Below are 27,505 nucleotides of genomic sequence, written 5' to 3'. Positions count from 1 at the left end.
GGAGCAGGAGGGGGGTGGAGGTGTTGGTGTTGGTGGTGGGTTCCGGCGGAATCGCTCCGCCGGAACGAAATAGTTCCTCCGCCGGGTTCCGTTTTGGCACGCACGCGCGCGCGTAAGGACACAGGCGCACGCACGCGGGCGATACGTCCAGCTAAAGGGTCGTCAAATCATCTGTCACAACAATAGCAGCTGAGGGGCGGTTCGTAAGTGCGGGCGTAAGTGAAGCGTGTTCGTAAGTCGGGGGGCTGGCACGGCATCTCGTTCGTAAGTCGGGGACGGGCAGGATCTCGTTCGTAAGTCGGGGACGGGCAGGCGTCTCGTTCGTAAGTCGGTGACGGGCACGGCGTCTCGTTCGTAAGTCGGTGCCAGGCAGGCATCTCGTTCGTAAGTCGGGGGACGAATATGCATCTCGTTCGTAAGTCGGGGACGGGCAGGCATCTCGTTCGTTAAGTCGGTGACGGGCACGGCATCTCATTCGTAAGTCGGGGACGGGCACGGCATCTCGTTCGTAAGTCGGTGACGGGCACGGCGTCTTATTCGTAAGTCGGTGACGGGCACGGCATCTCGTTCGTAAGTCGGTGACGGGCACGGCATCTCGTTCGTAAGTCGGGGACGGGAACGGCATCTCGTTTGTTAAGTCCTTGACGGGCGCGGCATCTCATTCGTAAGTCGGGGACGGGCAGGCATCTCGTTCGTCAAGTCGGTGACGGGCACGGCGTCTCATTCGTAAGTCGGTGACGGGCACGGCATCTCGTTCGTAAGTCGGTGACGGGCACGGCGTCTCGTTCGTAAGTCGGTGACGGGCACGGCGTCTCGTTCGTAAGTCGGTGCCACAGCATCTCGTTTGAGGCTGAGTTGGACTAGCTAAGCACAGAGGGCCGATTCAGACAATCGTCACCGCTATTGTTTGTTGTTGTTGGTGGTGGTTGCCGCATACCGTGTCAACACGTACGGTTTACCCCGTATTATTGTGCAGGGAAATTGAGTTTTCAGGCCCATACGGCGTACAGCCGTTTCAATACGGGCACACAAACAAAACATTCGTCTGTTTGTGTTTGTCTCCTCGTGATGGGGACTTTGTAGGATAAACGTTGAGGTTTATAAGGGGCACGGGGTGACCAATAAGATCTGAATTGGTTTCTAATAAGGTAGGCGTGGTGAGTGTACTAGTGGTGAGTGTACTAGTGGTGAGTGTAGTGGTGAGTGTACTAGTGGTGACTTTAGTGGTGGTGAGTGTACTAGTGGTGAGTGTACTAGTGGTGAGTGTAGTGGTGAGTGTACTAGTGGTGAGTACTAGTGGTGAGTGTACTAGTGGTGAGTGTAGTGGTGAGTGTAGTGGTGAGTGTACTAGTGGTGAGTTTAATGGTGGTGAGTGTAGTGGTGAATGTACTAGTGGTGAGTGTACTAGTGGTAAATGTAGTGGTGAGTGTACTAGTGGTGAGTTTAGTTGTGGTGAGTGTACTAGTGGTGAGTGTACTAGTGGTGAGTGTAGTGGTGAGTGTAGTGGTGAATGTACTAGTGGTCAGTTTAGTGGTGGTGAGTGTAGTGGTGAATGTACTAGTGGTGAGTGTAGTGGTGAGTGTACTAGTGGTGAGTTTAGTTGTGGTGAGTGTACTAGTGGTGAGTGTACTAGTGGTGAGTGTAGTGGTGAGTGTACTAGTGGTGAGTGTACTAGTGGTGAGTTTAGTTGCGGTGAGTGTACTAGTGGTGAGTGTAGTGGTGAGTATAGTGGTGAATGTAGTAGTGGTGAGTGTACTAGTGGTGAGTGTAGTGGTGAATGTACTAGTGGTGAGTGTAGTAGTGGTGAGTGTACTAGTGGTGAGTGTAGTAGTGTTGAGTGTACTAGTGGTGAGTGTAGTAGTGGTGAGTGTACTAGTGGTGAGTGTAGTGGTGAGTGTACTAGTGGTGAGTGTACTAGTGGTGAGTGTAGTGGTGAGTGTAGTGGTGATTGTACTAGTGGTGAGTGTAGTAGTGGTGAGTGTACTAGTGGTGAGTGTAGTGGTGAGTGTACTAGTGGTGAGTGTACTAGTGGTGAGTGTACTAGTGGTGAGTGTACTAGTGGTGGTTATCTAATTGTGTTTCTCCCTCGTGATGGGAACTTTGTAGGATGAACGTTGAGGTTTATAAGGGGCACGGGGTGATCAATAACGTCTTAATTGATCCGTAATAAGGTAGGGCAACTGATAAGGTATTGACAGTCACGCACAGCAGGTACGGTATTGGACTTCTTCCTGCTGCAGTACCAAAATACCAGGATCCCGAGTACCGTTCCACTCACCCAGCTGTGGCTCCAAAAGTTTGGTGGTTTCATCTTCTTTGGTTCTTTCGGTAAAGTCACCACGTAGAATGAGAATAAAATAATACATTGATAAAATAAAATAACACAATAATATTCTCACGACGTCTCGGCCACAACACAAGCGGCCTTCATCAGGTGAAGGGACGAGACTGTCTGGAGGACAGCGCTGGAGTGAAAAAGCCACGCTCAGATCGCGAACTTTAAGCTGTGTGAGAAGAAACGTCGTGAGAATATTATTGTGTTATTTTATTTTATAAATTTATTATTTTATTCTCATTCTACGTGGTGACTTTACCGAAAGAACCAAAGAAGATGAATCATTGCAGCCACGAAAGCTTTAAATCGAAATTTGGTGGTACATGTTACGTATATTGTTTATTGTTACATTTGAATCAACAGTTTCTGTGATCATTGTTTGTATAGCTTTATTTTGGTGATTTCGAAAACGTATGGTTTAAGCCATGCTTGTTTGTTGAAGTACGAGGAGTTAGCCTGATAACGTTATCTAAATTGTCTTATGGTTGTTATTTTTCGACTCGCATCCCACCTGGGATTTTTTTGCACGCAGCGTTGATACGCGGTACTGTTTTTTTTTTTCCGGAAGACTTTTGCTGTGTTTCGTTTTTTCCTGGATGTTTCTGTTTGCGTGTAGTAGTCACTTTAAGATGTTTTCTTCGTTCATGCTTTTGTTTGTTGCGGTTGCGCCCGAGTCGAGAGCCGCATGATGCTCACAGGGGCTATCTCCATACATCTCCATATATATAAAAGTTGTGATTGTGTGTCTGTTCAAAATGTTTAGCGTACTTACCGACATGTAACAAACTTGGAATTTGCCATGTGGGTACTTTCCAGTCTGTACACCATGCAAACATTATAAAAATACACTTTTGTGTTTTTTGGGTGGGGGGGAGCTCAATAATGAATTTATTTTTTTTGCACGGCAAGTGAGCTGTGACGTCACATCTGTCACGTGACCCGCGCACGTGGAAGCGTAACGCATTGTAGTGTAGTGGTTAGCGCGCTGTGTATGTGTCTGTGTGTGTATCTTCGTGGAAGCGTAACGCATTGTAGTGTAGTGGTTAGCGCGCTGTGTATGTGTCTGTGTGTGTGTATCTGTGTGGAAGCGTAACGCATTGTAGTGTAGTGGTTAGCGCGCCACGCTGCGCTACGAACCCGCCGACCCGAGTTCGATTCCCGCCGCTCACGGCCACCAACCGGTGACGATTATTTTTTTTTTACCGCTCCCGGGCCTCACCCTAGGTCGACTCAGCATCAAACGAGTAACTGGTGCGGTGTGTGAACATCGCCACTGGGGAGACAAATGCGGGCGCGCGTGGTGGATCCAAGTCCCGGGCGAAGCCGGGTAGTACAGCTCGTACCCTAATACTGGTAGGAACGAAGTTGTGAACTGAGTGTACCAGCCTGCAATAGATTAATGTGTCCGTCCGTCCCCTTTCAATACTTTAACGAAGTGAAATCTCGTGCTGTTGGGGTGTAAAATCAGCAATAGACCGCGCAGAGACTTGTCCTACCAGCCCACCCTGCAGGGACCTGTTACATGAAACTGAAATGAAACTGAGACAATCTCTCGGTGCCCAGGGTCGTCGTCTTGCGCCGCATCGAGTCGCTGTCCGCGGTACCTCTCCGCTCCCCGTCACCTCCCCGGCTGGCGAGAGGACGCATCGACGCGTCCGGGAAGGGTGGAGCGGGTGGCGTTTACGCAACCGGTAAACAGAGGGGGGTGGGGGGGGTGAATGATTTATCCACTGCTGGTCGGTTGTTGTTACTGTTGCATGTTCGTTCTGACTGTCACGGGTTTGTTATTAATCCGCTGGGTGGGGCAAATCGTGCTGCGAGATGGCACGGCTGGTCCGTTTAGTCGGTCAACCCCATGGCACCTGCTGGGTCTGTCCCCGTGACCTCCTGCTGTACCTAGCCTGGCACAGCAGTCAACCCATGGCACCTGCTGGGTCTGTCCCCTGACCTCCTGCTGTACCTAGCCTGGCACAGCAGTCAACCCATGGCACCTGCTGGGTCTGTCCAGTAACCTGCTGTACCTAGCCTGGCACAGCAGTCAACCCATGGCACCTGCTGGGTCTGTCGAGTAATCTGCTGTACCTAGCCTGGCACAGCAGTCAACCCATGGCACCTACTGAGTCTGTCCAGTGACCTGCTGTACCTAGCCTGGCACAGCAGTCAACCCATGGCACCTGCTGGGTCTGTCCAGTAACCTGCTGTACCTAGCCTGGCACAGCAGTCAACCCATGGCACCTGCTGGGTCTGTCCCCTGACCTCCTGCTGTACCTAGCCTGGCACAGCAGTCAACCCATGGCACCTGCTGGGTCTGTCCAGTAACCTGCTGTACCTAGCCTGGCACAGCAGTCAACCCATGGCACCTGCTGGGTCTGTCCAGTGACCTCCTGCTGTACCTAGCCTGGCACAGCAGTCAACCCATGGCACCTGCTGGGTCTGTCCAGTAACCTGCTGTACCTAGCCTGGCACAGCAGTCAACCCATGGCACCTGCTGGGTCTGTCCAGTAACCTGCTGTACCTAGCCTGGCACAGCAGTCAACCCATGGCACCTGCTGAGTCTGTCCCCGTGACCTCCTGATGTACCTAGCCTGGCACAGCAGTCAACCCATGGCACCTGCTGGGTCTGCCCCGTGACCTCCTGCTGCACCTAGCCTGGCACAGCAGTCAACCCCATGGCACCTGCTGGGTCTGTCTCCTACCCTCCTTGCTAGCAGCGGGAGCTTTCAACGCCTCAAAGTGCACCTAGCCTGGCACAGGCACCGTGGTGAAGTGGCGAATGGCGGTGTATTGGTGTTGGTGTATTTCAGCGCCTATAAAGCCCGGCACGGCACACGAAGGGGTGGGGCGGCCAGCACCACGCCACACGGCGCTGCTGCTACTCGCCAACAGCACTTACCCCTACAGACTGTTAAAGGCTATGCGGGGGATCTTTATCTTTGTGGTGTGAGCACGGGGAGTGGTGGCGCAATGGTTAGCGTGCTGCACTAAGAACCCGGCTACCCAGGGTTCCATTTCAGCTCACGCCCACCAACATCAGTGACGATTATCTGAACCGGTCCTGGGCCTCCCCTAGGTCGACTCAGCCTTAATTGAGTACCTGGTGTAGCGGTGCGTAAAAAATGCGGCCGGGCGTCGTGTTGGCCACCCACCTCGCTCGTGTGCCGTGCCGGCCTTCCAAAGGTGCTGCTACTCGCTAACAGCACTTGCCCCAGCAGTCTATTACAGGCTACACGGGGGATCTTTGTCTTCGTGTGTGCCTAGGTCGACTGGGCCTCATATGAGTACCCGGTGCCGTGTGTTCAAACATCGCCACTCGGGAGACAAAGGCGGCCGGGCGTCGTGTTGGCCACCCACCCGCTCGTGTGCCGTGCCGGCCTTAATAGGTGCTCGCTAACAGCACTTGCCCCAACAGGCTATACGGGGGGGGGGGGGGGCGGGATCTTTATACACTGCCGTTGTGCGGTCCAAGGGACGGCTCCCGTATTGATCAATCATGTTGTGTATCGCCGATGACCTTTGTAATTGCTGCCCGCTCTGAGAAGGAGTTGGGAGGCTCTGCTGTTGCTGAACCTGGATAGTGCCACCGTAAACAAAGCACCTGCCTGGTTGTTTTATTTTAAGTCATCAATCACTCCAGCCCCCCCCCCCCCCCACTGGTTCCACTCCCCACGAGCGATGTAGCAAGTTGTGGAGAGAGTGGAGAAATGTGCGTACCTGAGCCAAGCGCGCTGATGACCGGCTCTGGCTTCGGCGGCGTTATCTTTTAAATCGGCTGCGGTAGCGCTTGCCTGCCTTGAGGCTTTCCTGGCCTGTCGCTCCATACGAAGTTCTGGGGGGATTCACGGCCACAGTCATGCCCCTCCCTTCTCTGTGTACGTTTGCGCGCGTGCGGTGGCTTGGCATGCGGGCTACATGGTTTGCCGGAGGACCTCGCCGATGATGGGGACTGCCTCCAGAGATACCCCAAGGATCTGCGGGCTCCTCGCACCGTGATCTAGTCTGCAGGCTCAACCCAGGATGGATCGTAGGCAGGCCAGCCTGAATGTATCAAACTGGCACAGGTGTTCTTTTAAAGGGGTCCACGTTTTTCAAGCTCATTTCTTTCGAAGTGCTTTTTGTGTTTAGTTTGTTGTCCTTCCCCCGCACCTCCGATTAGCACGGTTGGATAGATACGGTGCAAAAGACGTTCAGCATACACACCAGGGACGTGCGGTCAGGGGAGGCAGGGGAGGCAGAGCCTCACCTGTCATACTCCAATGGAAATAGCTGTTACGAAAAGTAAAAAATCATAAAATAAAATTTTCGATTTTTCCACTGATCTGTGTTATGTCATTTCTGTACGATTCCAATCATTTTCAAAGTCAAGATCGCCAAATTTGCTGTTCTCCGCTGCAAATACAGGGAGAGACGAGAGGAGACGCAACGATGGGCTCAGCCTCCATTCTGATAGCGCGACCCCTCAGAAACTGGATGGAGCGCGGGCAATAAGCGCGTGCCTGTTACTATCTCTCTGTATGAAAATGATTGGAATCATACAGAAATTACATTTATAACACAGATCAGTGAAAAAAAAAATCTTAATTTTTATTTCATTACTTTTTTTACTTTTCGTAACAGCTATTTTCATTGGAGTATGACAGGTGAGGCTCTGCCTCCACTGCCTCCCCTGACCGCACGTCCCTGATACATACACTACGTACCGCATATGAGAAATTGTAGTGCAAACTTCGGCAATACCCTACGTAGAGTGACTTTGTACGCTCACAGTAATACGGCAGTAATAATAATAATGAGACATTGTATTCAATTTTGCTCATCAGATGGCTTCAAACTTTGAATTGCCGTTCATCAAACAAGAAAATGAAGACAATCCGTACCCAGGGATGGGTCCTGTATTGACGGTGAAAGATGAAGACTCTCACGCTGGTAAGTTACGACAGCTGTCATTAAATTGTTCAAATCATTGTTGGAGCGTCCTTTGATGCTCGACAACAAACCACTCGACCCTCGGGACGCAGCCTGATCTGAAAAAAGAAAACCAGTGCAAGCAGTGATGTACAGGAAAACCTTGGATTGCGAGGAGCATAATTCGTTCCGGAAACATGTTTGTAATCCAAAGCACACGTGACGCTCGGCAGACAAAGCGTAGACGCGTTACACTGCTCGTATTGCAAGACCCTAGCTCGTTTATCAAATTAATATTTAGTAAACATTTTTGCTCGTCTTGCAAAACACTCGCAGACCAAGTTACTCGCAATCCAATGTTTTACCGTGGTATTCGTTTAGTCTAAAGAGGACTTTTATTCCTTATTTTAATAAATTATTTCGTGTGTGGTCGTGCAAGAGCATTAGCAAGCTGCGTGACGGGTGCCGCAAGGTCCGACCGTGTCCGCCCGGTGCTCGACGAGCTGCATTTGCTTACGGTTGCCGAGCGAGCGCGTTTTTAAGTCGCGCCGATTCAACACGGGCACAAAATGCTCGCCGTGAATATTACCCACAATACCTCGCCTACCTCGTCAAGGGGTGTAAGCCATCATCACGCCAACTCCGATGGTCATCATCCTCGCAGCAGCGGCTTTTGGCCAGCCATCGAACAAAGACGGTCGCCGCATCGCGCAGCGCTTTCGGATGCGCTTCTGTGGGCCGTCTGGAACGCTCTTCCGATATTAGGAAGCCACCGGGGAAATGCACTTCAAAATCTTCGTCTAGCTTGACACACTCATTTCTTTAGAACTGCTTGTTGTTGTGTTTAGTTTGTTGTCCTTCCCCCCTCCGCACCTCCGATTGGCACGGTTGACTATGTACGGTGCAAAAGAACCTGTCACACATATATAATCAAAGACGCAATGTCAGGTCCCTTGAACACAGCTGCATCCATGGGTTAATAAAGCATTAAGGCTGGGTTTCCAATTTAGCCAGGCGGTGGTGGCGGATGCGGCCTACAATCCAGCACTGGTGGAGGAGGCAGCAGTGAGGAGGTTGGTTGGTCACCTCACAGAAGGGTTGTGAAACTCCCTTCCCATGAGTGGGAATCAAGGAGGAGCCGTAACCCCTGGCTCTGCCAGGTAGAAGGCGGTACAGCATGAATGTGAACCCCACCTGTCCCGTATGTACGGGGATAGAGTGTTGCACCCTCGCACGCATGCGATTTCTCCGGGTGCTCCGGTTTACTCTCACGTGTAAACGCTCATTAAGTAGCGAGATGTTATCCGCCTCGCCTGGTATGGAGGAGGTCGTGGGTTCGAGCCCTATCCTGATGCCTGCTGTATATTTGGAGTTTGCGTGCCTCTTTCTCTACCCAAAGTGGTGTGGATTTTTCTCCGGATCCTCCAGTTTTTCGCTTCACGTTTAGAATTGACGTCACGCATTGCTATAGAATTCCACATGGTGACGATCCTCCCACTTCGTTGTGCTTATCGATTGTGCTAGCCGCCAGGTCGCTTCTGACAGAAGAGCTACATAGTTCAGTGGGGCCTTAGCTGGGAAAGTAAATAAAAAATAGTTTATATATTTTTTGTGCGCTTGTGCAGGAGTAGCTGTGAAGCAAGAAGATGACGGGAGCCTGGATGACGGAACGCTGAGAAGCGTGCCTCAAACCGCACTGAAGGGATCCGGTAAGACCCATTGCTCTACAGACAGGTAGAGTGAGACAGTGAGGAGTTTGTGCTGGATGTTCCAACGTATCTTCGAAGGCCTTTCCTCGTTCCGATGATGTCTGGCAAGTTGCAGGGTGGTGGGTGGGTGGGTGGTGGCCCGTTCACCGCCGAATTTCGGAGCAGTGCGCGAGCAGCTCAGCGGCTTAGTTGCAGCGGCTCCGTTGTTTTTATAAAGACGTCGTTACTCACCGCAGAGAACCGTAGCAACATGACCGCCGCCACTCCTCGGTAGCTGAATACCAGGCTACGTACCTTGCCTGGTATGCAGAAGGCCGTGGGTTCGATTCCGACCCTGACGCCTGCTGCATATTTGGAGTCTGCGTGTCTCTCTCTCTCTCTGTCACCGTGGTCGCGTGGATTTTTCTCTGGGTCCTCCGGTTTTTCCCCCCACGTTTAGAATCAACGTCTCACGCGTTCAGGGTATTTGGCTGCTGCTTTAAATTCCCACACGGCGATGATGAGGAGCCGCTTCGTTGAGCCAGTGCCGGATGAAGCTCGTGCGGGGCCTGTAGCGTACGTTATAAAGGGTCCCTAAATAAAATAAAAAAACACGTAAATATTAAAACACACATTTTTTTGGTTGCTTAGTAAAGTAATTGTATTTTTTCATTTGCTATACAGCCAGATAATACGACAAATCGCTAACCTTAAACACCCAGTCGTTCGTAAAAGTTGAAGGCGGTATAGTACTATATTAATAGAGCAAGTGCAGAATCACTGAACCGGAATTGATAGCTCGAAAACATTTAGCGCGGGGACTTTGAAAGTGCGGGGGCCCGTAGCAATATGTAGCTACTTTGTCTACTCCGGCAATCCGGCACTGCGTTGAGCCATCATTTGCGATTGCCACGTCGCTTCTGTAAACAACCCACACAGTAGCTCCGTGGAGCCTTGCCTGGTAAAATAACATCTCTGGTAACATTGCCCATCGATGCTGGATTCAATGACAGTAGAACCCATCCTCTTAGCGACGGTAATTGGTTCCACGAAACCGGTCGTTAAGTGATTTTGTCGTAAAGCGAGTATCGGAAATACACGGTTCAAGGCTTAATTCGTTCCGATAGCATGGAAAGTTGCCCCTTTTTCACCCAAAAAAACGTACTTTATAATATGTAAACAATGGATATTAATGCAGAAAGATGCTAACAAGATTATAAACACGTAATATTAATTGATGCATTAATATTTACAGTAACTACTGTCAGCCCGTCGTTAGAATGGTCGGTAAGCGAACACATTGGGCTCTATGGAGGCACTACACTACTGTACACGACTATACATCGCACTACTCTCCACTACACTATACACTACTATACATTACACTGTACACTACTACACACTGCACTACTATACCATACATGACACTCCTGTAGTGACATCGCGGGATGTCAATGTGCAGTGCCGGCCCTAGAGAGGCACGGAGTGCGGTGTAACGACATCGCGGATACCACAAGGGTGTGGGCGTAGTGCCGGCCCTAGAGGGGTCCGGTGAGCGCTGATTGATAGCGCTGGATGGCCCCACGCTTTGCGTGCAGTGCCAACACTACAGGACAGGGTGTGTGGGTGCCGGCCGAGGGATGAGGTTACTCGAGGCCATGGCACTCTGGTTGAGGACACGTGACCAATTAAGTCTACAAAGGGCCCCCCAAGTAGGGGCGAGGGGTGGTCACGTGGTTGGGACCCAGATCCTTCCCGAGGGTTCTAGAAAGTGGTCGTGGCCAAGGGCGGAGCCGACCACGCCGCAGGGAATATAAGCCGGGTTCCGACAGGTACCGGGGTTGTTGTTGTTCATCTTGGAAGAAACCTTCGTCTACGTTCTCCGTTCAACGAGTCCAACACGTGGACCTGGACCCAAGCTGTTGGTCCCGGTCCGTAGTAGCAGTTACGTTGTAACTAGTGTAGTTAGCCTGGTGGTCACCACCACAGGTTGTTATTCTGTTAAGGAGAAAGTTACCCCGTCTGTTGGAGTTAAATAAATGTGTTGCCTCCAAGTCTACGTCTGCGACTCAGTTGAATTCACTACATTACACTACTATACACTACACTACTATACACTACACTATACACTACTACACTATACACTACACTACTATAAACTACACTACTATACACCACACTACTATACACTACACTATACACTACACTATACACTACTATACACTACACTATACACTACACTACTACACTATAGACAACACTATACACTACACTGTACACTACACTATACACTATACTACTATACACTACACTATAACTACACTACTATACATTACACTACTATACATTACACTATACACTACACTATACACTACACATCGGGCTCTATGGAGGCCCGTCGGTAAGCGATTAGTCGTTAGCAGGGGTGGTCGTTAAGAGGGGCTCTACTGTACTTCGAAACATGATGATACTCAAATTGTAAATGTTATGGATGTACTCTCCAACACAACCGGTGGGGTGACGTAGTAACTAATTGGCATGTTTTGTTTAGGTGACAAACCTCACTAGCTGGCTGTGTGTCGGGTGGTGGTGGGTGGGTTTACGTTAACGCGCTCTACCCCAAAACAAACTAAAATAAACCTTTATTACTGATAATATTGGTCGCGAAAGCCCTCCGTGTCGAACCAAAAATGGTTTCGTTTTATGTACTAGACCTCCCGTCCATCAAAGACCATGTTTCTTCTTCTTCTTCTCCTTGACAGCTCCAGAGCTGAAGATTGTTAAAGTTGAAGCCCATGAGGGTTCAGAGGAGACGGGGAGTCCCTACGGATATGTGGCCACCGCAGACCAGAACTTCATCAAGGTGGAGTTGTCGGAGGAGGATATTGGCGAAGGTGAGGCCACTTTGATCACATCGCCAACTGCAGTGAGGACTCTCGATTATCTGCCGCTAATGACGGGCAGGACGGCCGTGGATAATTTTGGACCATCGCGGATGGTACTCTTTGTTTTTTTCGGTAAAGTCACGCCGGTGATAACTAAATAAATAATATGGAATAAAAAATAATAGAAATAAATAAATCGCGACATTTCTATTGCAACACAAGCAATCATCATCAGGTGTGACAACCACAGCAAGGAAATGTTTACTGAAGTGAGAGAGAGACCAGGGTTAGGGCAGTTAAATAAGCCAGAGAGGGGGAGAGTAGGGGGGGTTAAAATTTCCTTGCTAAGGTTGTCACACCTGATGATGATTGCTAGTGTTGCAACCGAAATGTCGTCATTTATTTATTTATATTTGTTTTCTACCTACGTGACTTTACTGAAAGAACCAAAGAGTATGGATCCTTGCAGTCATGAAAACTTCAAATCTAGAACATCGTGGATGGTCCAAAATTTTAAGAATTTCCTACTCAAGTCGGTATAAATTATGTTTTAAGTATCTCTGCCGTCACACAGTTTCCGTAAAATTAAAACTCACAAAATGAATGATTGGACAAATTACTCGATGATTGTTACTCTTTAGATTCAAAACGAATACTAACGACGATCGACCAATGTGCCTGCTTAGTGATAGGATCACTTTCCTGCTCCCGCGCAGAAGACTCCGCCCACTAAGTGGACAACAGCAGAGCCACGCCAATCAAAATCAATAAAACTCCGTCCACTGTTGTAAAGATATGGCAACTACTGTAAAATCAATAAAACTCCGCCCACTGTTGTAAAGATATGGCAACTACTGTACTGTAGAGGCGATCACGTGGATTTTAGATTAACCAGAGCAACATTTGTTCGGTTGAAGCACGTGACTTGTTTTTAAGATTTTTGAGAATAACAACGTATAGCTGTTTTTAGATTATTAATTTGGGCTTAAGGAAAAATGCACGCGATAGTAATTGATGTCAAAATCTCCGGTGCGCTGTTAATCCGCCAAATCGGATAAACCGCATGCAGATGATGGGGACCTTTCTTGCCAGTATTAAAATATAACAATAGGTGTTACCCTTTCTGGCAATAAAACAGGTGTCAAGATGTTAAAAGACCAAACAGAATCATTATCAGAGCATGTTTTTTGTTTGCATGTTCACCACAAGTCCGTGTGGTTAATGCAGCCAAATACCCTAAACACGTGATGTGGATGGAAAAACCGAGGAACCCGGAGAAATATCCACGCGACCAACGGGGAGAGGGAGAAAGAGAGACACGCAAACTCCAAATGTACAACAGGCGTCAGGGCCGTGTTCGAACCCGCGACCTCCTGCATACCATGCGAGGTAGTTAACATCTCCTAGCCACCGTGGCGCCCGCTAACAAAAATCTTAGGGGCACAACCCCTCCATTCAAAACTCTCCAGCTGTGTGCGGATACTGTGGTCGCTCAGAACAGAGACCATGAAACGTGTAACGTCCCAAATCTCATTTCTTTAGCACTGATTGTTGTTGTGTTCAGTTTGTCGTCCTTCCCCCCCCACCCCCCACATACCTCCGATTAATAGGTTGGCTATGTACGGTGGTGCGAAAGAAGTTCGACACACAATTCACTACAATAAATACTACACTACACCACTATGCACTACATCCCACACTATACACTGCACTACTATACACGACACTACAATACACTACACTACGATACACTACACTATACACTGCACTAATATACAGTGAGGGAAAAAAGTATTTGATCCCCTGCTGATTTTGTACGTTTGCCCACTGACAAAGAAATGATCAGTCTATAATTTTAATGGTAGGTTTATTTGAAATGATCAGTCTATAATTTTAATGGTAGGTTTATTTGAACAGTGAGAGACAGAATAACAACAAAAAAATCCAGAAAAACGCATGTCAAAAATGTAATAAATTGATTTGCATTTCAATGAGGGAAATACGTATTTGACCCCCTCTCAATCAGAAAGATTTCTGGCTCCCAGGTGTCTTTTATACAGGTAACGAGCTGAGATTAGGACCACACTCTTAAAGGGAGTGCTCCTAATCTCAGCTTGTTACCTGTATAAAAGACACCTGTCCACAGAAGAAATCAATCAATCAGATTCCAAACTCTCCACCATGGCCAAGACCAAAGAGCTCTCCAAGGATGTCAGGGACAAGATTTTAGACCTACACAAGGCTGGAATGGGCTACAAGACCATTGCCAAGCAGCTTGGTGAGAAGGTGACAACAGTTGGTGCGATTATTCGCAAATGGAAGAAACACAAAAGAATTGTCAATCTCCTTCGGCCTGGGGCTCCATGCAAGATCTCACCTCGTGGAGTTGCAATGATCATGAGAACGGTGAGGAATCAGCCCAGAACTACACGGGAGGATCTTGTCAATGATCTCAAGACAGCTGGGACCATAGTCACCAAGAAAACAATTGGTAACACACTATGCCGTGAAGGACTGAAATCCTGCAGCGCCCGCAAGGTCCCCCTGCTCAAGAAAGCACATATACATGCCCGTCTGAAGTTTGCCAATGAACATCTGAATGATTCAGAGGACAACTGGGTGAAAGTGTTGTGGTCAGATGTGACCAAAATGGAGCTCTTTGGCATCAACTCAACTCGCCGTGTTTGGAGGAGGAGGAATGCTGCCTATGACCCCAAGAACACCATCCCCACCGTCAAACATGGAGGTGGAAACATTATGCTTTGGGGATGTTTTTCTGCTAAGGGGACAGGACAACTTCACCGGATCAAAGGGACGATGGACGGGGCCATGTACCGTCAAATCTTGGGTGAGAACCTCCTTCCCTCAGCCAGGGCATTGAAAATGGGTCGTGGATGGGTATTCCAGCATGACAATGACCCAAAACACGGCCAAGGCAACAAAGGAGTGGCTCAAGAAGAAGCACATTAAGGTCCTGGAGTGGCCTAGCCAGTCTCCAGACCTTAATCCCATAGAAAATCTGTGGAGGGAGCTGAAGGTTCGAGTTGCCAAACGTCAGCCTCGAAACCTTAATGACTTGAAGATCTGCAAAAAGGAGTGGGACAAAATCCCTCCTGAGATGTGTGCAAACCTGGTGGCCAGCTACAAGAAACGTCTGACCTCTGTGATTGCCAACAAGGGTTTTGCCACCAAGTACTAAGTCATGTTTTTCAGAGGGGTCAAATACTTATTTCCCTCATTAAAATGCAAATCAATTTATAACTTTTTTGACATGCGTTTTTCTGGATTTTTTGCTGTTGTTATTCTGTCTCTCACTGTTCAAATAAACCTACCATTAAAATTATATACTGATCATTTCTTTGTCAGTGGGCAAACGTACAAAATCAGCAGGGGATCAAATACTTTTTTCCCTCACCGTACACACCACTTTCCACTACATACTACACTATACACTCAGCTACACATTACACTACTATGCACTACACCACTATACTAAATTGAAAATTCACTTCTTTGGCTATGTAGGGTGGTGCGAAAGAAGTTCGGCATACACACATACAAACACAACGTACGTTAACTGGAAGAATCCGATGAGCTCTAAAGCTCTTTTGCCACAGATGTCTAGGCCGCACTATGGCACCACGATTACAATTCGGAGCGACGATGCAGTCATGTGGCTCAACCACTTCAATGTAAAATTATGGTCGCTGCCCTACATCAACGTCAGCCGTCATTATACAACAGGTGTTTGTGCATCTCTAATGACTCTCGGAGACACGGAATTGCGAGGGTTTTCTTTATCGAAGACACGATCACTTCACAGCGACGACATCGAAGATAGCGACGACTTGAAGACACGTTCCCCGGACAGCGACGACCCCGACTCCCACAGCAGCCCCGAACCTGGCTCCTCGCCCCTTTTTATATCCCCGGCGTGGCCATCCCTCCACCCCTGGCCACGTCCCTACTTTTCGAACTCTCTCGCAAGTTCTTGAACCTTCCCGAAGATCCCAGATCGTTCCTATTCTGTTACCTCGCCTGTTATTACCACTTATGACCGCTAGCCCTCTATACTGTCTCTACACCTGTAATTACCACTCGTGACCGCTAGTTCGCGTAGTGCCTCTACAGTCTACACATCAATACTGAAGACAAAGTGTGCAAAAAGCAAGCCCGTCGATTGAAAATAGATGTCTTGAAAACGCATTAGCGCCGCTGAATTTGCCTATCAAACGGCGCTTTACATTTTTACATTTTTTATGCCACCGCTGTGCGCGAATAATAATTTATTGATTCATCGCCTTCCATCGCGCAAGGCTCGAAAAAAATGGGCTCGACTGCACTGATGCCGATCATTCCAAGTGCCACGAGAAACGGCCAAGGGCCTGAACCTTTTGCAACTGCCTCGGACCTTATTAAGAACCTCCCCAAGCATGCAAAAGACAAATACAAAAAATGAAATAAATCTGCGTGCTTTTGTATGAAACTGCAGCGCTCTATCCGATGACCGTCGACAACGAAGAGGCCGGTGCATGGCGAGGAGACGGAGGGGGACCCCACGGACGTTTGTTGGACACCGGAGACCAGAACTTCATCGAGGTGAAGTTATCAGAGGAGGATATTTGTGAAGGTCAGTATCCCCCCCCCCACCTCCCCGCCCCCACCCCCACTCCCCCCCACTTTGACGACATCACAGAGAAAATCACATCACTAACTATTTTAAAACTATTTTTGTTATGAGAATAGGGTTTTCCCCTTTTTTCTGGCAACAGAACAGCTGTGTTAAGATGTTTAAAACACCAAACTGAAACCTTTTACAAGGAATCACGTCTGCATTAACCACAATACTTGTGGTCAGAATGCAAATAAAAAACATTATCTGATAGTATGATGCATTGTCCTTGAAACTGATTGGTCCACACCAGAGACAGCTTTCTTTCGAGCTGAGTCTCAAACGGTGTTAGAGCAGAGGACGCCAAAAGGCTTGTGTTGCTATCGAAATGTCGTGATTTGTTTGATTGTGTTGCTATCAAAACGTCGTGATTTGTTTTATTTAATTTCTACCTACTACGTGACCTTACCGAAAGAACCAAAGAGTATGGATTCCTGCAGTCACGAAAGCTTCAAGTCAAGATTGCAAATTTTGTTTTTACGATTGAGAACCAAAGGGGTGCAAGGCTGCTGTAAATGTTAAGAACCACTGCTCTAAGCAGATCCTGATCGAAGAAACGGCAAAGGGGGCCGAGGTGTTCACCACCGGTGCGCTCTCTGCGGCAGATCGAGCGGAAGGGACGGAACTCGCGTGCCGGGAGTGCGGAGAGGACGCCCGCTCGGGAGCGCGAACGGACGGAGCGGAACCCGCCGGGGGCGAGGCCTCCCCGCCGGCTCCCAAGCGGCGCGGCAAAGCGCCGGGGGGCGCGGCCGTCGACGCCGACCGGAGGAGGCACGCGTGCGAGGAGTGCGGCAGGGCGTTCGCGACGCGTTTCAAACTGCTCACGCACGCGCGCACGCACACGGGCGAGTGGCCGCACGCCTGCGCCGAGTGCGGCAAGGGCTTCGCCCACCGCTCCTTCCTGGAGAGGCACGCGCGCACGCACACGGGCGAGAAGCCGCACGTGTGCGACGAGTGCGGCCGGGGCTTCGCGCAGCGCTCCAACCTGCGGGCGCACTCGGCGACGCACACGGGCGTGTGGCCGCACGCGTGCGCCGAGTGCGGCCGGGGCTTCGCGCAGCGCTCCAGCCTGGAGGCTCACGCGGCGACGCACACGGGCGAGAGGCCGCACGCGTGCGCCGAGTGCGGCAAGGCGTTCGCGCAGCGCTACAACCTGGAGGTGCACGCCAAGATACACACGGGCGAGAGGCCGTACGTGTGCCGGGAGTGCGGCCGGGGTTTTTCCCACTGCTCCACGCTCAAGAACCACGCGCGCACGCACACGGGCGAGAAGCCGCACGTGTGCGCCGAGTGCGGGAAGCGGTTCTCGCAGCGGTTCACCTTGAACATGCACGCGAGGACGCACACGGGCGAGAAGCCGCACGTGTGCAAGGAGTGCGGCAAGGCCTACGCGCAGCGTTCCAGCCTGGAGGCGCACTCCCTAACGCACACGGGCGAGAGGCCGCACGTGTGCAAGGAGTGCGGGAAAGGCTTCTCGCAGCGTTTCACCTTGAACATGCATTACAGGACGCACACCGGCGAGAAGCCATACATGTGCAAGGAGTGTGGGAAGAGGTTTACGACCCGCTACAACTTAGAGACGCACTCCAAAACGCACGTCGGCGGGGCGAGGTGTGCACACGGCAGCTCGGCTCGGCGAAACGCTCCGGGGACGCAACCCGGTGAGGTTCCGCACGCTGCCGCGAGGAGCGCGGGTGAAGAAGTTTAACCGAAGTTTACATTTTGGGAGAAAACTTTCGATGGGATACCGGTGAGAAGCTCCTTTAGGTGTACCAGACGTGTACGGGAAGGGCTTCCCGGATCTCTCTCTAAAAACAGATGTTCCGTAAAAACTCTGGACTTAAACACATTTGCATTTTAATTTTTTGTCTCCGTTAACCCTCTCCCGTTCCCGATGACGTACGTGTGTACATCATCGAAAACGAAACCGGAGGAAAAACTAAAACAAAGCAACTTCATCGGTGCACCGTGGCTCCCACCACAAGGCCACGCGGGAGGGTCGGCTATCGTAGAGTGGCGGCGGTCGTGTCGCTACGGTTCTCTGCGGTGAGCGACGACGTCTTTATAACAACAACAACAACGCCGCTGAAACCACTACGCCTCTCTAAATAACAATGCCGAGGCGCTCGCGCGTACCCAGATTCGGCGGTGAACGTGGACACCACGTCTCGGAGCGGGAGAAGGGTTCATGGATTTGTTTCATCATCATCATCATCATCAGAGCCACCGCCGCCATCCCCCAATGATCCGGCGATGTAAATCGTCAACCCAGCTCCGATTTCATCCCTCCATCTCCCCGCCGGATGTCCTCGCGGACGCATTCTGGCCCTCGGCTGCCGTTCCTTATTCTATTAATCGTCGGAAATAATTCCTTCAGTCGGAAACGGTAGTTCATTTCCCACCGAGTAAAGCCCGTAGAGCTAAGAAGCTCTTTATAAAGGGGAGGGGGGGGGCGACTCGGCTGGGCGGTCGGCATCAAAGCATTCCACAATTACAGATTTTTTAAAAACCAACAATAATAGCGATTATGTTGCGATGTCACGCACATGGGCGAGTGACCGCACGTGTGCACGGAGTGTGGGGAAGGGGTTTGCGCGAAGTTCTATGTTAAAGGAGCATGTTAGAACACAACAACAGCAGCTGCCGTTCACCACTAAGTGACGGTGACGTCACCACGGCGCCTGTGCCAGGCTGGGTGCACTCCGAGGCCGTCACGGCAAGTGTCGAAGGCCCGCTGGCAGGAGGTCACGGAACAGGCTTCAGGTGCCATGGGTTGACTGAGATCAGAATCAGAATATTTATACTGTAGGAGGAATCCGATGTCCAGTAGAGGCATGGGGTCAGAAGGTTACAATATTACACACAACACGACAAAGTATAGGGCTGATTGAGATTTGACTGTGCATATTATCATGATTTGGGATCGCAATTTTAATCGGAAATCTGTTATTTCCCTAGTGACGCATGTACAGTATAGTCCAATGATGGTGGATGTACACCTATATATTCTATAATGGTAATGAAATACATAACATGCGTGAATGTGCTATATTGTGAATTCGCCTGGCTAGCTTAATGGGATTTGATTGATTGGCTTACTGTGCAGTTAGTATATGTTGTCAAGGCGTGCAGTATTGTTGTGTTGTACGTCGGGGAGTTGATTGGTGGCGAGACGTCAACTACCTCGCCTGGTATACAGGAGGTCGTGGTGTTCGATCCCGACCCTTGACACCTGCAGTATATTTGGGGCTTGCGTGGTCTCCCCGTGGTCGCGTGGATTCTTCTCCGGACGCTCCGGTCTGACCCTCCACACTCATGAACATGCTGTAAGTTTCCACGCGACGATAAGCCGCTTGGTCCGAGCCATCATCTGTGGTGGTCACGTCGCTCCTGAAAAAAAGCTGCATAAGCAGCCTCAGTGGGCCTTACGTACTCTTTGGTTCTTTCGGTAAAGTCACGAAGGTAGAACTCAAATAAAACAAATCACGACGTTTCGATCGCAACACCAAGCGGTCGTCATCAGGCAAAGGAGTCAGCCTCTAAGGTCGAACTGTTTTTAGAAGCTGACTCCTTTGTTTTTTTCGGTAAAGTCACGTAGGTAAAAAAATAATAAAAAATGAAAACAACTAAATTAAATCGCGACGTTTCGGGCGCAACACAAGTGGTCCTTCTTCAGGTGGCGACAATGTAGCGAAAGCACAAACGCTTAAGTGTGTCTCAGAGATGGCTGTGACGAGGGATGATATAGTCGCGGGGCATATTTTTAGATTCTAGATTTAAAGCTTTCGTGACTGCAAGGATCCATACTCTTCGGTAAAGTCACGTAGGTAAAAAAATAAAACAACAAAAATCACGGCGTTTCGGCCACAACACAAGCGGCCTTCATCAGGTGAAGGGAGCAGACTGTCTCGAGGACAGCGCTGGAGTGAAACACAGCCACGCTCAGACCGCGACCTTTAAGCTGTGTGCGAGGAAACAAGGTGCCTTGACACACAGCTTAAAGGTCGCGGTCTGAGCGTGGCTGTGTATAACTCCAGCGCTGTCCTCGAGACAATCTGCTCCCTTCACCTGATGAAGGCCGCTTGTATTGTGGCCGAAACGTCGTGATTTTTGTTTTATTTTTTACCTACGTGACTTTGCCGAATAGAACCAAAGAGTACATATTTTTAGAGGCTGACTCCTTTGCCTGACGACGACCGCTTGTGTTGCGATCGAAACGTCATGATTTATTTAATTTTATACCCACGTGACTTTACCGAAAGAACCCAAGGGTATGGATTCCTGCAGTCACGAAAGCTTCAAATCAAGATTGGGCCTTACCTGTTTAGATTTTTTTTTTTAGTGCAGTGGTAGTCGGTGTACAGGGTGGTTTCAGATGTCATGTGACCCCCAATGAATTGACCCTTCGAATTTTGTATTTATTTATTGGCATATTCGTTTAAGTTTTAAACAAACCTTACTTTAAAAGAATACGTTTTAGTGAATTAAATTGGGGGGGGGGGTCACAGGACATCTGGACCACCCTCTGTATTGCAATCAGAAGTTGATTTCCCACCCAACAACATAAAAGCATTTCAGTTACAATAGATTTTTTTTAAACATACTTAATAATAATGGAATTTATGTTGTAAAATTACATTCGCACTTAACATTTTTGTGATTTTTAAAAACAGAGTCGGTTTAAATGAGAACAGAGATGGCAGAATGGAGATGCCAAGGTGGCTCCCAAACACTTTGGGGCAGCGGCGAAGTGAAATGCCTCTTGATGCCAAATTGCGTGCGCATTCTGGGAATTGTAAATAGCCAATCAGACGCGAGCGCCTGTTACCATGTGGAAATGTCAATCAGCAAAATAGTCTAAACGCATGTTTAAGCATTCTATGGCATTAGCATATGAGCGGCCTAAGGCTAATAGGAGGGAAGGGCCTAGTTATGTAAACGTACTACATATTGTAAACGAAAATAAGTATGAAGTCATCAAACACATTTATTTATTCACCACTGTAAAATTGACACATTAATTCGGCTCGCGGTAAATGCATGTAATACGAATCGCTCACGACACTAATTTCTTCAAGGAAAACATTATTTTCTTTCCTCTCCTAGCTTGAGCTGTGGCAAAGTCACGAATTATGTCACGGTGATTCAAAGTCACGAATGGTATCACAATTCAAGGTCAAAGTCACGAATTATGTCATCGTGATTCAAAGTCACGAATCATGTTACTGTGATTAAAAGTCACGAATTATGTTACTGTGATTCAAAGTCACGAATGATGTCATCGTGATTCAAAGTCACGAATGATGTCACCGTGATTCTAAGTCACGAATTATGTTACTGTGATTCAAAGTCACGAACGATGTCACCGTGATTCAAAGTCACGAATTGTCACCGTGATTCAAAGTCACGAACGATGTCATCGTGATTCAAAGTCACGAATTATGTCACCGTGATTCAAAGTCACGAATTATGTTACTGTGATTCAAAGTCACGAATGATGTCATCGTGATTCAAAGTCACGAACGATGTCACCGTGATTCAAAGTCACGAATTATGTCATCGTAAAGTCACGAATGATGTCACTGTGATTCAAAGTCACGAATTATGTTACTGTGATTAAAAGTCACGAATGATGTCACCGTGATTCAAAGTCACGAACGATGTCATCGTGATTCAAAGTCACAAACGATGTCATCGTAAAGTCACGAATGATGTCATCGTGATTCAAAGTCACGAATGATGTCATCGTGATTCAAAGTCACGAACGATGTCACCTTGATTCAAAGTCACGAAAAATGTCACCGTGATTCAAAGTCACGAACGATGTCACCGTGATTCAAAGTCACGAATTATGTCATCGTGATTCAAAGTCACGAATGATGTCACTGTGATTCAAAGTCACGAATGATGTCATCGTGATTCAAAGTCACGAACGATGTCACCGTGATTCAAAGTCACGAAAAATGTCACCGTGATTCAAAGTCACGAACGATGTCACCGTGATTCAAAGTCACGAATTATGTCATCGTGATTCAAAGTCACGAATGATGTCACTGTGATTAAAAGTCACGAATGATGTCATCGTGATTCAAAGTCACGAATGACGTCATCGTGATTCAAAGGCATGAATGATGTCATCGTAAAGTCACGAATGATGTCACCGTGATTCAAGTCACGAAAGACGTCACCATGATTCAAAGTCACGAATAATGTCGTCGTAATTCGAAGTCACACATGATATCGATGTAATTTAAAGTCACGAATATTGTCAACATACATCAAAGGCAAAACATTTCTGATGGACACGCTACCGTGGATTGAAGGGCATACAAAATAAGACGTAAGCCCTCATTAGCCTATGGGTTAATCCTGCCCTGGCATAGAGATTCAATTTTAGCCTCAGATCTGTTTTCATTCTTTAATGTCTCGCTTCGTAGTCGAGTTGTGCTTTGCCTCTCGACTCAAGTTTCTAATTTTCTGCGCTGTAAATAATAATAAAAAAGTATCTTCAATCCGACGGGCTCTCGCCATTTATTTACCATCAATTACAGGGTCAATCGTTTAGCCTACGTTACATATGTCGGTGGTTGTAAAGAGAAATAGTAAAAAGTGTCTATCTGTGAATTAAACAAATACGACGATCCTTGATTCCTTCCCGAATGCAGTCGGGTTTAAATTCTCACTCATACCACGGTGTTCCGGCCCATTTCCACAACCGGCCCATTTCCACCATGATCATCTAGGATGCGAGGTCTACTTTAAAAACTTGCTCATCACGGTGGTTACATTCTTGAAAACTGCCGTAGTCGGTAAATCCACGGTCCGCAAACTCACGACGAGGGGTTTGGTTCACGGTTCCAAATAGGACATCCACCCGCGTCCTTCTTTTTGTTTCCCTGCAGCAGGGGTGGAGGAACCTTTTTTTTCTGCCAAGGGCCATTTGGATATTTGTAACATCATTCGCGGGGCCATACAAAATCATCAACTTAAAAATTAGCCCGTTATATTTGGTCAAACATTTAATTAACTCACCGCTAATGCGATGGGCTGGAACTGCTTCTCTTTGGCGAGGCGTGGTGATGATGTTAGCTGGTATTGATGATGTTGCTACTCGCAACAGGTTTGCTCCTAGATTTATTGAATTTCGAGTCCCGCCTGCGGTTGCCTTGGCAGGGCCAGACCCAAATGATTTCGCGTTCCCCACCCCTGCCCTACATGAACGCAAACAATTATTGCTAAATTTGAGAGAGAGAGAGACAAAACACAGATACGGAGACATATAGACACACAAGCACAGAGAGACATAGATAGAGACATGTGTGTCATGTGTCTCTCTCTGTGTCTCTGTGTCTATCTCTGCTTGTGTCTGTCTGTGTCTCCGTGTCTGTGTTTTGTCTCTCTCTCAAATTTAGCAATATTTGGAAGAATGTAATCAACTACAGTGAGGGAAAAAGTATTTGATCCCCTGCTGATTTTGTACGTTTGCCCACTGACAAAGAAATGATCAGTCTATAATTTTAATGGCAGGTTTATTTGAACAGTGAGAGACAGAATAACAACAAAATCCAGAAAAACGCATGTCAAGAATGTTATACATTTATTTGCATTTTAATGAGGGAAATATGTATTTCACCCCTCTGGAAAACATGACTTAGTACTTGGTGGCAAAACCCTTGTTGGCAATCACAGAGGTCAGACGTTTCTTGTAGTTGGCCACCAGGTTTGCACACATTTCAGGAGGGATTTTGTCCCACTCCTCTTTGCAGATCTTCTCCAAGTCATTCAGGTTTCGAGGCTGACGTTCGGCAACTAGAACTTTCAGCTCCCTCCACAGATTTTCTATGGGATTAAGGTCTGGAGACTGGCTAGGCCACTCCAGGGCCTTAATGTGCTTCTTCTTGAGCCACTCCTTTGTTGCCTTGGCCGTGTGTTTTGGGTCATTGTCATGCTGGAATACCCATCCACAACCCATTTTCAATGCCCTGGCTGAGGGAAGGAGGTTCTCACCCAAGATTTGACGGTACATGGCCCCGTCCATCATTCCTTTGATGCGGTGAAGTTGTCCTGTCCCCTTAGCAGAAAAACACCCCCAAAGCATAATGTTTCCACCTCCATGTTTTACGGTGGGGATGGTGTTCTTGGGGTCATAGGCAGCATTCCTCCTCCTCGAAACGCGGCGAGTTGATGCCAAAGAGCTCCATTTTGGTCTCATCTGACCACAACACTTTCACCCAGTTGTCCTCTGAATCATTCAGATGTTCATTGGCAAACTTCAGACGGGCATGTATATGTGCTTTCTTGAGCAGGGGGACCTTGCGGGTGCTGCAGGATTTCAGTCCTTCACGGCGTAGTGTTGCCAATTGTTTTCTTGGTGACTATGGTCCCAGCTGCCTTGAGATCATTGACAAGATCCTCCCGTGTAGTTCTGGGCTGATTCCTCACCGTTCTCATGATCATTGCAACTCCACGAGGTGAGATCTTGCATGGAACCCCAGACCGAGGGAGATTGACAGTTCTTTTGTTTCTTCCATTGGCGAGTAATCGCACCAACTGTTGTCACCTTCTCACCAAGCTGCTTGGCAATGGTCTTGTAGCCCATGTGTAGGTCTACAATCTTGTCCCTGACATCCTTGGAGAGCTCTTTTGTCTTGGCTATGGTGGAAAGTTTGGAATGGAATTGATTGCTTCTGTGGACAGGTGTCTTTTATACAAGTAACAAGCTGAGATTAGGAGCACTCCCTTGAAGAGTGTGCTCCTAATCTCAGCTCGTTACCTGTATAAAAGACACCTGGGAGCCAGAAATCTTTCTGATTGAGAGGGGGTCAAATACGTATTTCCCTCATTAAAATGCAAACCAATTCATAAAATTTTTGACATGCGTTTTTTCTGGATTTTTGTTGTTATTCTGTCTCTCACTGTTCAAATGAACCTACCATTAAAATTATAGACTGACCATTTCTTTGTCAGTGGGCAAACGTACAAAATCAGCAGGGGATCAAATACTTTTTTCCCTTCTAGATTTGAAGCTTTCGTGACTGCAAGGATCCATACTCTTTGGTTCTATTCGGTAAAGTCACGTCTTCACTCCAACGCTGTCCTCTGGACAGTCCAGTCCCTTCACCTGATGAAGGCTACTTGTGTTGCGCCCGAAACGTCGTGATTTTTTGTTATTTTATTTTACCTACGTGACTTTACCGAATAGAACCAAATAGTATGGATCCTTGCAGTCACGAAAGCTTCAAATCTAGAATTGATAACCAATACGGGGAGGGCTTTCACCTATCTGTTAGAGCTTTCAACAGACAACGGGACAAGAAGTCAAAGCTCATCGAGACGCTGACCTTCCTCAAAAGATGCCGCGACGACAAGCTTAAAGGACGCGACCTGGGCTTGCTGTCTTCACTCCAACGCTGTCCTCTGGACAGTCCAGTCCCTTCACCTGATGAAGGCCACTTGTGTTGTGGCCGAAACGTCGTGACTTTTTTCCCTCACTGTAGGTAGGGTGTTGACTGTTGTGTTAGCCGACTGTCTGTATTGTATTGAATTATATTTAAAAGTTACTAGGTTTGTTTTCTCATTCATTCTTACCTGATGTCGGTTGCTTGTGTTGCAATCAAAACGTCGTATTCTGTTATTTAATTTATTTTCTTTCATACTTGACTTTACCGAAAGAACCAAAGAGTAATTCCTGTAGTCACGAAAGCTTCAAATCAAGTATGAACCCAAACATTAAACAGGAAGTACTTTGAATGTACAAATAAAAAAAAATGTTAGTGTTAAATATAACTCGCACAATCTATTTTCTGAAAACCGTGAGCAGCTGAATCTCACTGCCTTCTCAATGGAAGCAAAGCCCACCCCCCCCCCAAATTGGACAACTTTATACATTTTTCAGTAGTTTACGATTAAGATTTGAAAAAAATGAATTAATTAAATGCACCCGCTATTCCCAATGTGAGGAACAAAGCAAACCACTGCCCCCCCCCCCCAAAATACAGAAGTCAAACTCCGCCGATGCCTTACATCTTACATCAACCCAGGCACGAAAGAGGAAGTGTTTTGAATGATAAAAATGAGTTCATATTATCTCGTGTTCAAAATAGAACTTGTTCAGTAACTGTATACAGGTGAACCCCGACTTACGACGGCTCAACACCCCCGCCACTTTTCCGACCTTTCTTACACCAAGGCCCCCACAGTAACGACGAAAACTCGTATCTACGACCGCCTGTATGTTTATTTTATCTCAATGTTCAGTTTAGTTAAATGTTGAATTTATAATGAAGTAATATATTGTACATTTTTTTATTTCGTTGACTTTTTTTTATTGCTGTATGTGTTGTATTTATATATATTTTTATGCGACCTGTTGCAAAACGTTGTATTTTTCATTTGATAAGTTTTTTCTGTTTGGGTGATGAAACCTGATTCAAGAGCTTCTTAGCTCACAGGGCATCTTCTATATATATAAAAGGTTAATGTTAAGCATACTTCGCAACATGCAACAAACTTGAAATTTGGCATGTGGGTAGCTTCCAGACTGTACACAATGAAAAAAGTATAAAATAGACTTTTGTATTTTGGGGGGGAGGGGGGGGGGCGCTATAATGGATATATTTTTCACGGCAAGTGAGCGGTGACGTCACATCTGTGATGTCACCCGCATGCGGGCAGCGTCACGCAGTGTGCCTGCTGACGTCACGCAGTATGCCTGCTGACGTCACGCAGTATGCCTGCTGACGTCACGCACCCTCCCCCCCCACCCTCCGCATAGGCCGTGTATTAATCTTCTGGTCCAACACCAGTGGAGACTAGGCTCTAAAGAAAGCCGTCTCGGGTGTGGACCAATCAAATTCAAGGACAGTGCATATCATTATCAGAGTTGTCTTTTTGTTTGCATTTTGACTGCTTGTGTTGCGGTTATTGCTGACATGATGCCTTGAATAAAGGTGTCAGTTTTTTTGTGCCAGTTAAAAGGGTAAAACCTATTACTATAAGAATCCAAGTCTCGGGCGAAGCCGAA

The 27,505-nt window shown here is 47.8% G+C and overlaps 1 protein-coding gene across 3 annotated transcripts; it reads left to right on the top strand.

Moving 5' to 3' along the window:
• Positions 1–21: 21 nt before the first annotated feature.
• LOC116956625 (uncharacterized) lies at positions 22–22,994 on the top strand. Of its 3 annotated transcripts, none has more exons than XM_032978386.2 (7): positions 22–112; positions 3,899–4,026; positions 7,153–7,258; positions 8,863–8,946; positions 11,688–11,819; positions 16,303–16,440; positions 17,088–22,994. In XM_032978386.2, the coding sequence occupies exons 3-7, from the start codon at positions 7,153–7,155 to the stop codon at positions 18,188–18,190; spliced, it is 1,563 nt and encodes a 520-aa protein (XP_032834277.2). In that variant the 5' UTR covers positions 22–112; positions 3,899–4,026; the 3' UTR covers positions 18,191–22,994. The 3 variants fall into 3 exon arrangements, with proteins under 3 accessions (XP_032834277.2, XP_032834276.2, XP_075910724.1); XM_032978385.2 differs by lacking the exon at positions 22–112 and adding an exon at positions 123–215; XM_076054609.1 differs by lacking the exons at positions 22–112; positions 11,688–11,819 and having other exon boundaries at positions 2,588–4,026.
• The last annotated feature ends 4,511 nt before the right edge of the window (positions 22,995–27,505 follow it).

Source organism: Petromyzon marinus, chromosome 66 (genome assembly GCF_048934315.1).
Source record: "Petromyzon marinus isolate PM22_M1 ecotype Great Lakes invasive population chromosome 66, UKy_Petmar_22M1.pri1.0, whole genome shotgun sequence".
Taxonomy (NCBI): Eukaryota; Metazoa; Chordata; class Hyperoartia; order Petromyzontiformes; family Petromyzontidae; genus Petromyzon; species Petromyzon marinus.
This window is presented reverse-complemented; position numbering and strand designations above follow the sequence as displayed.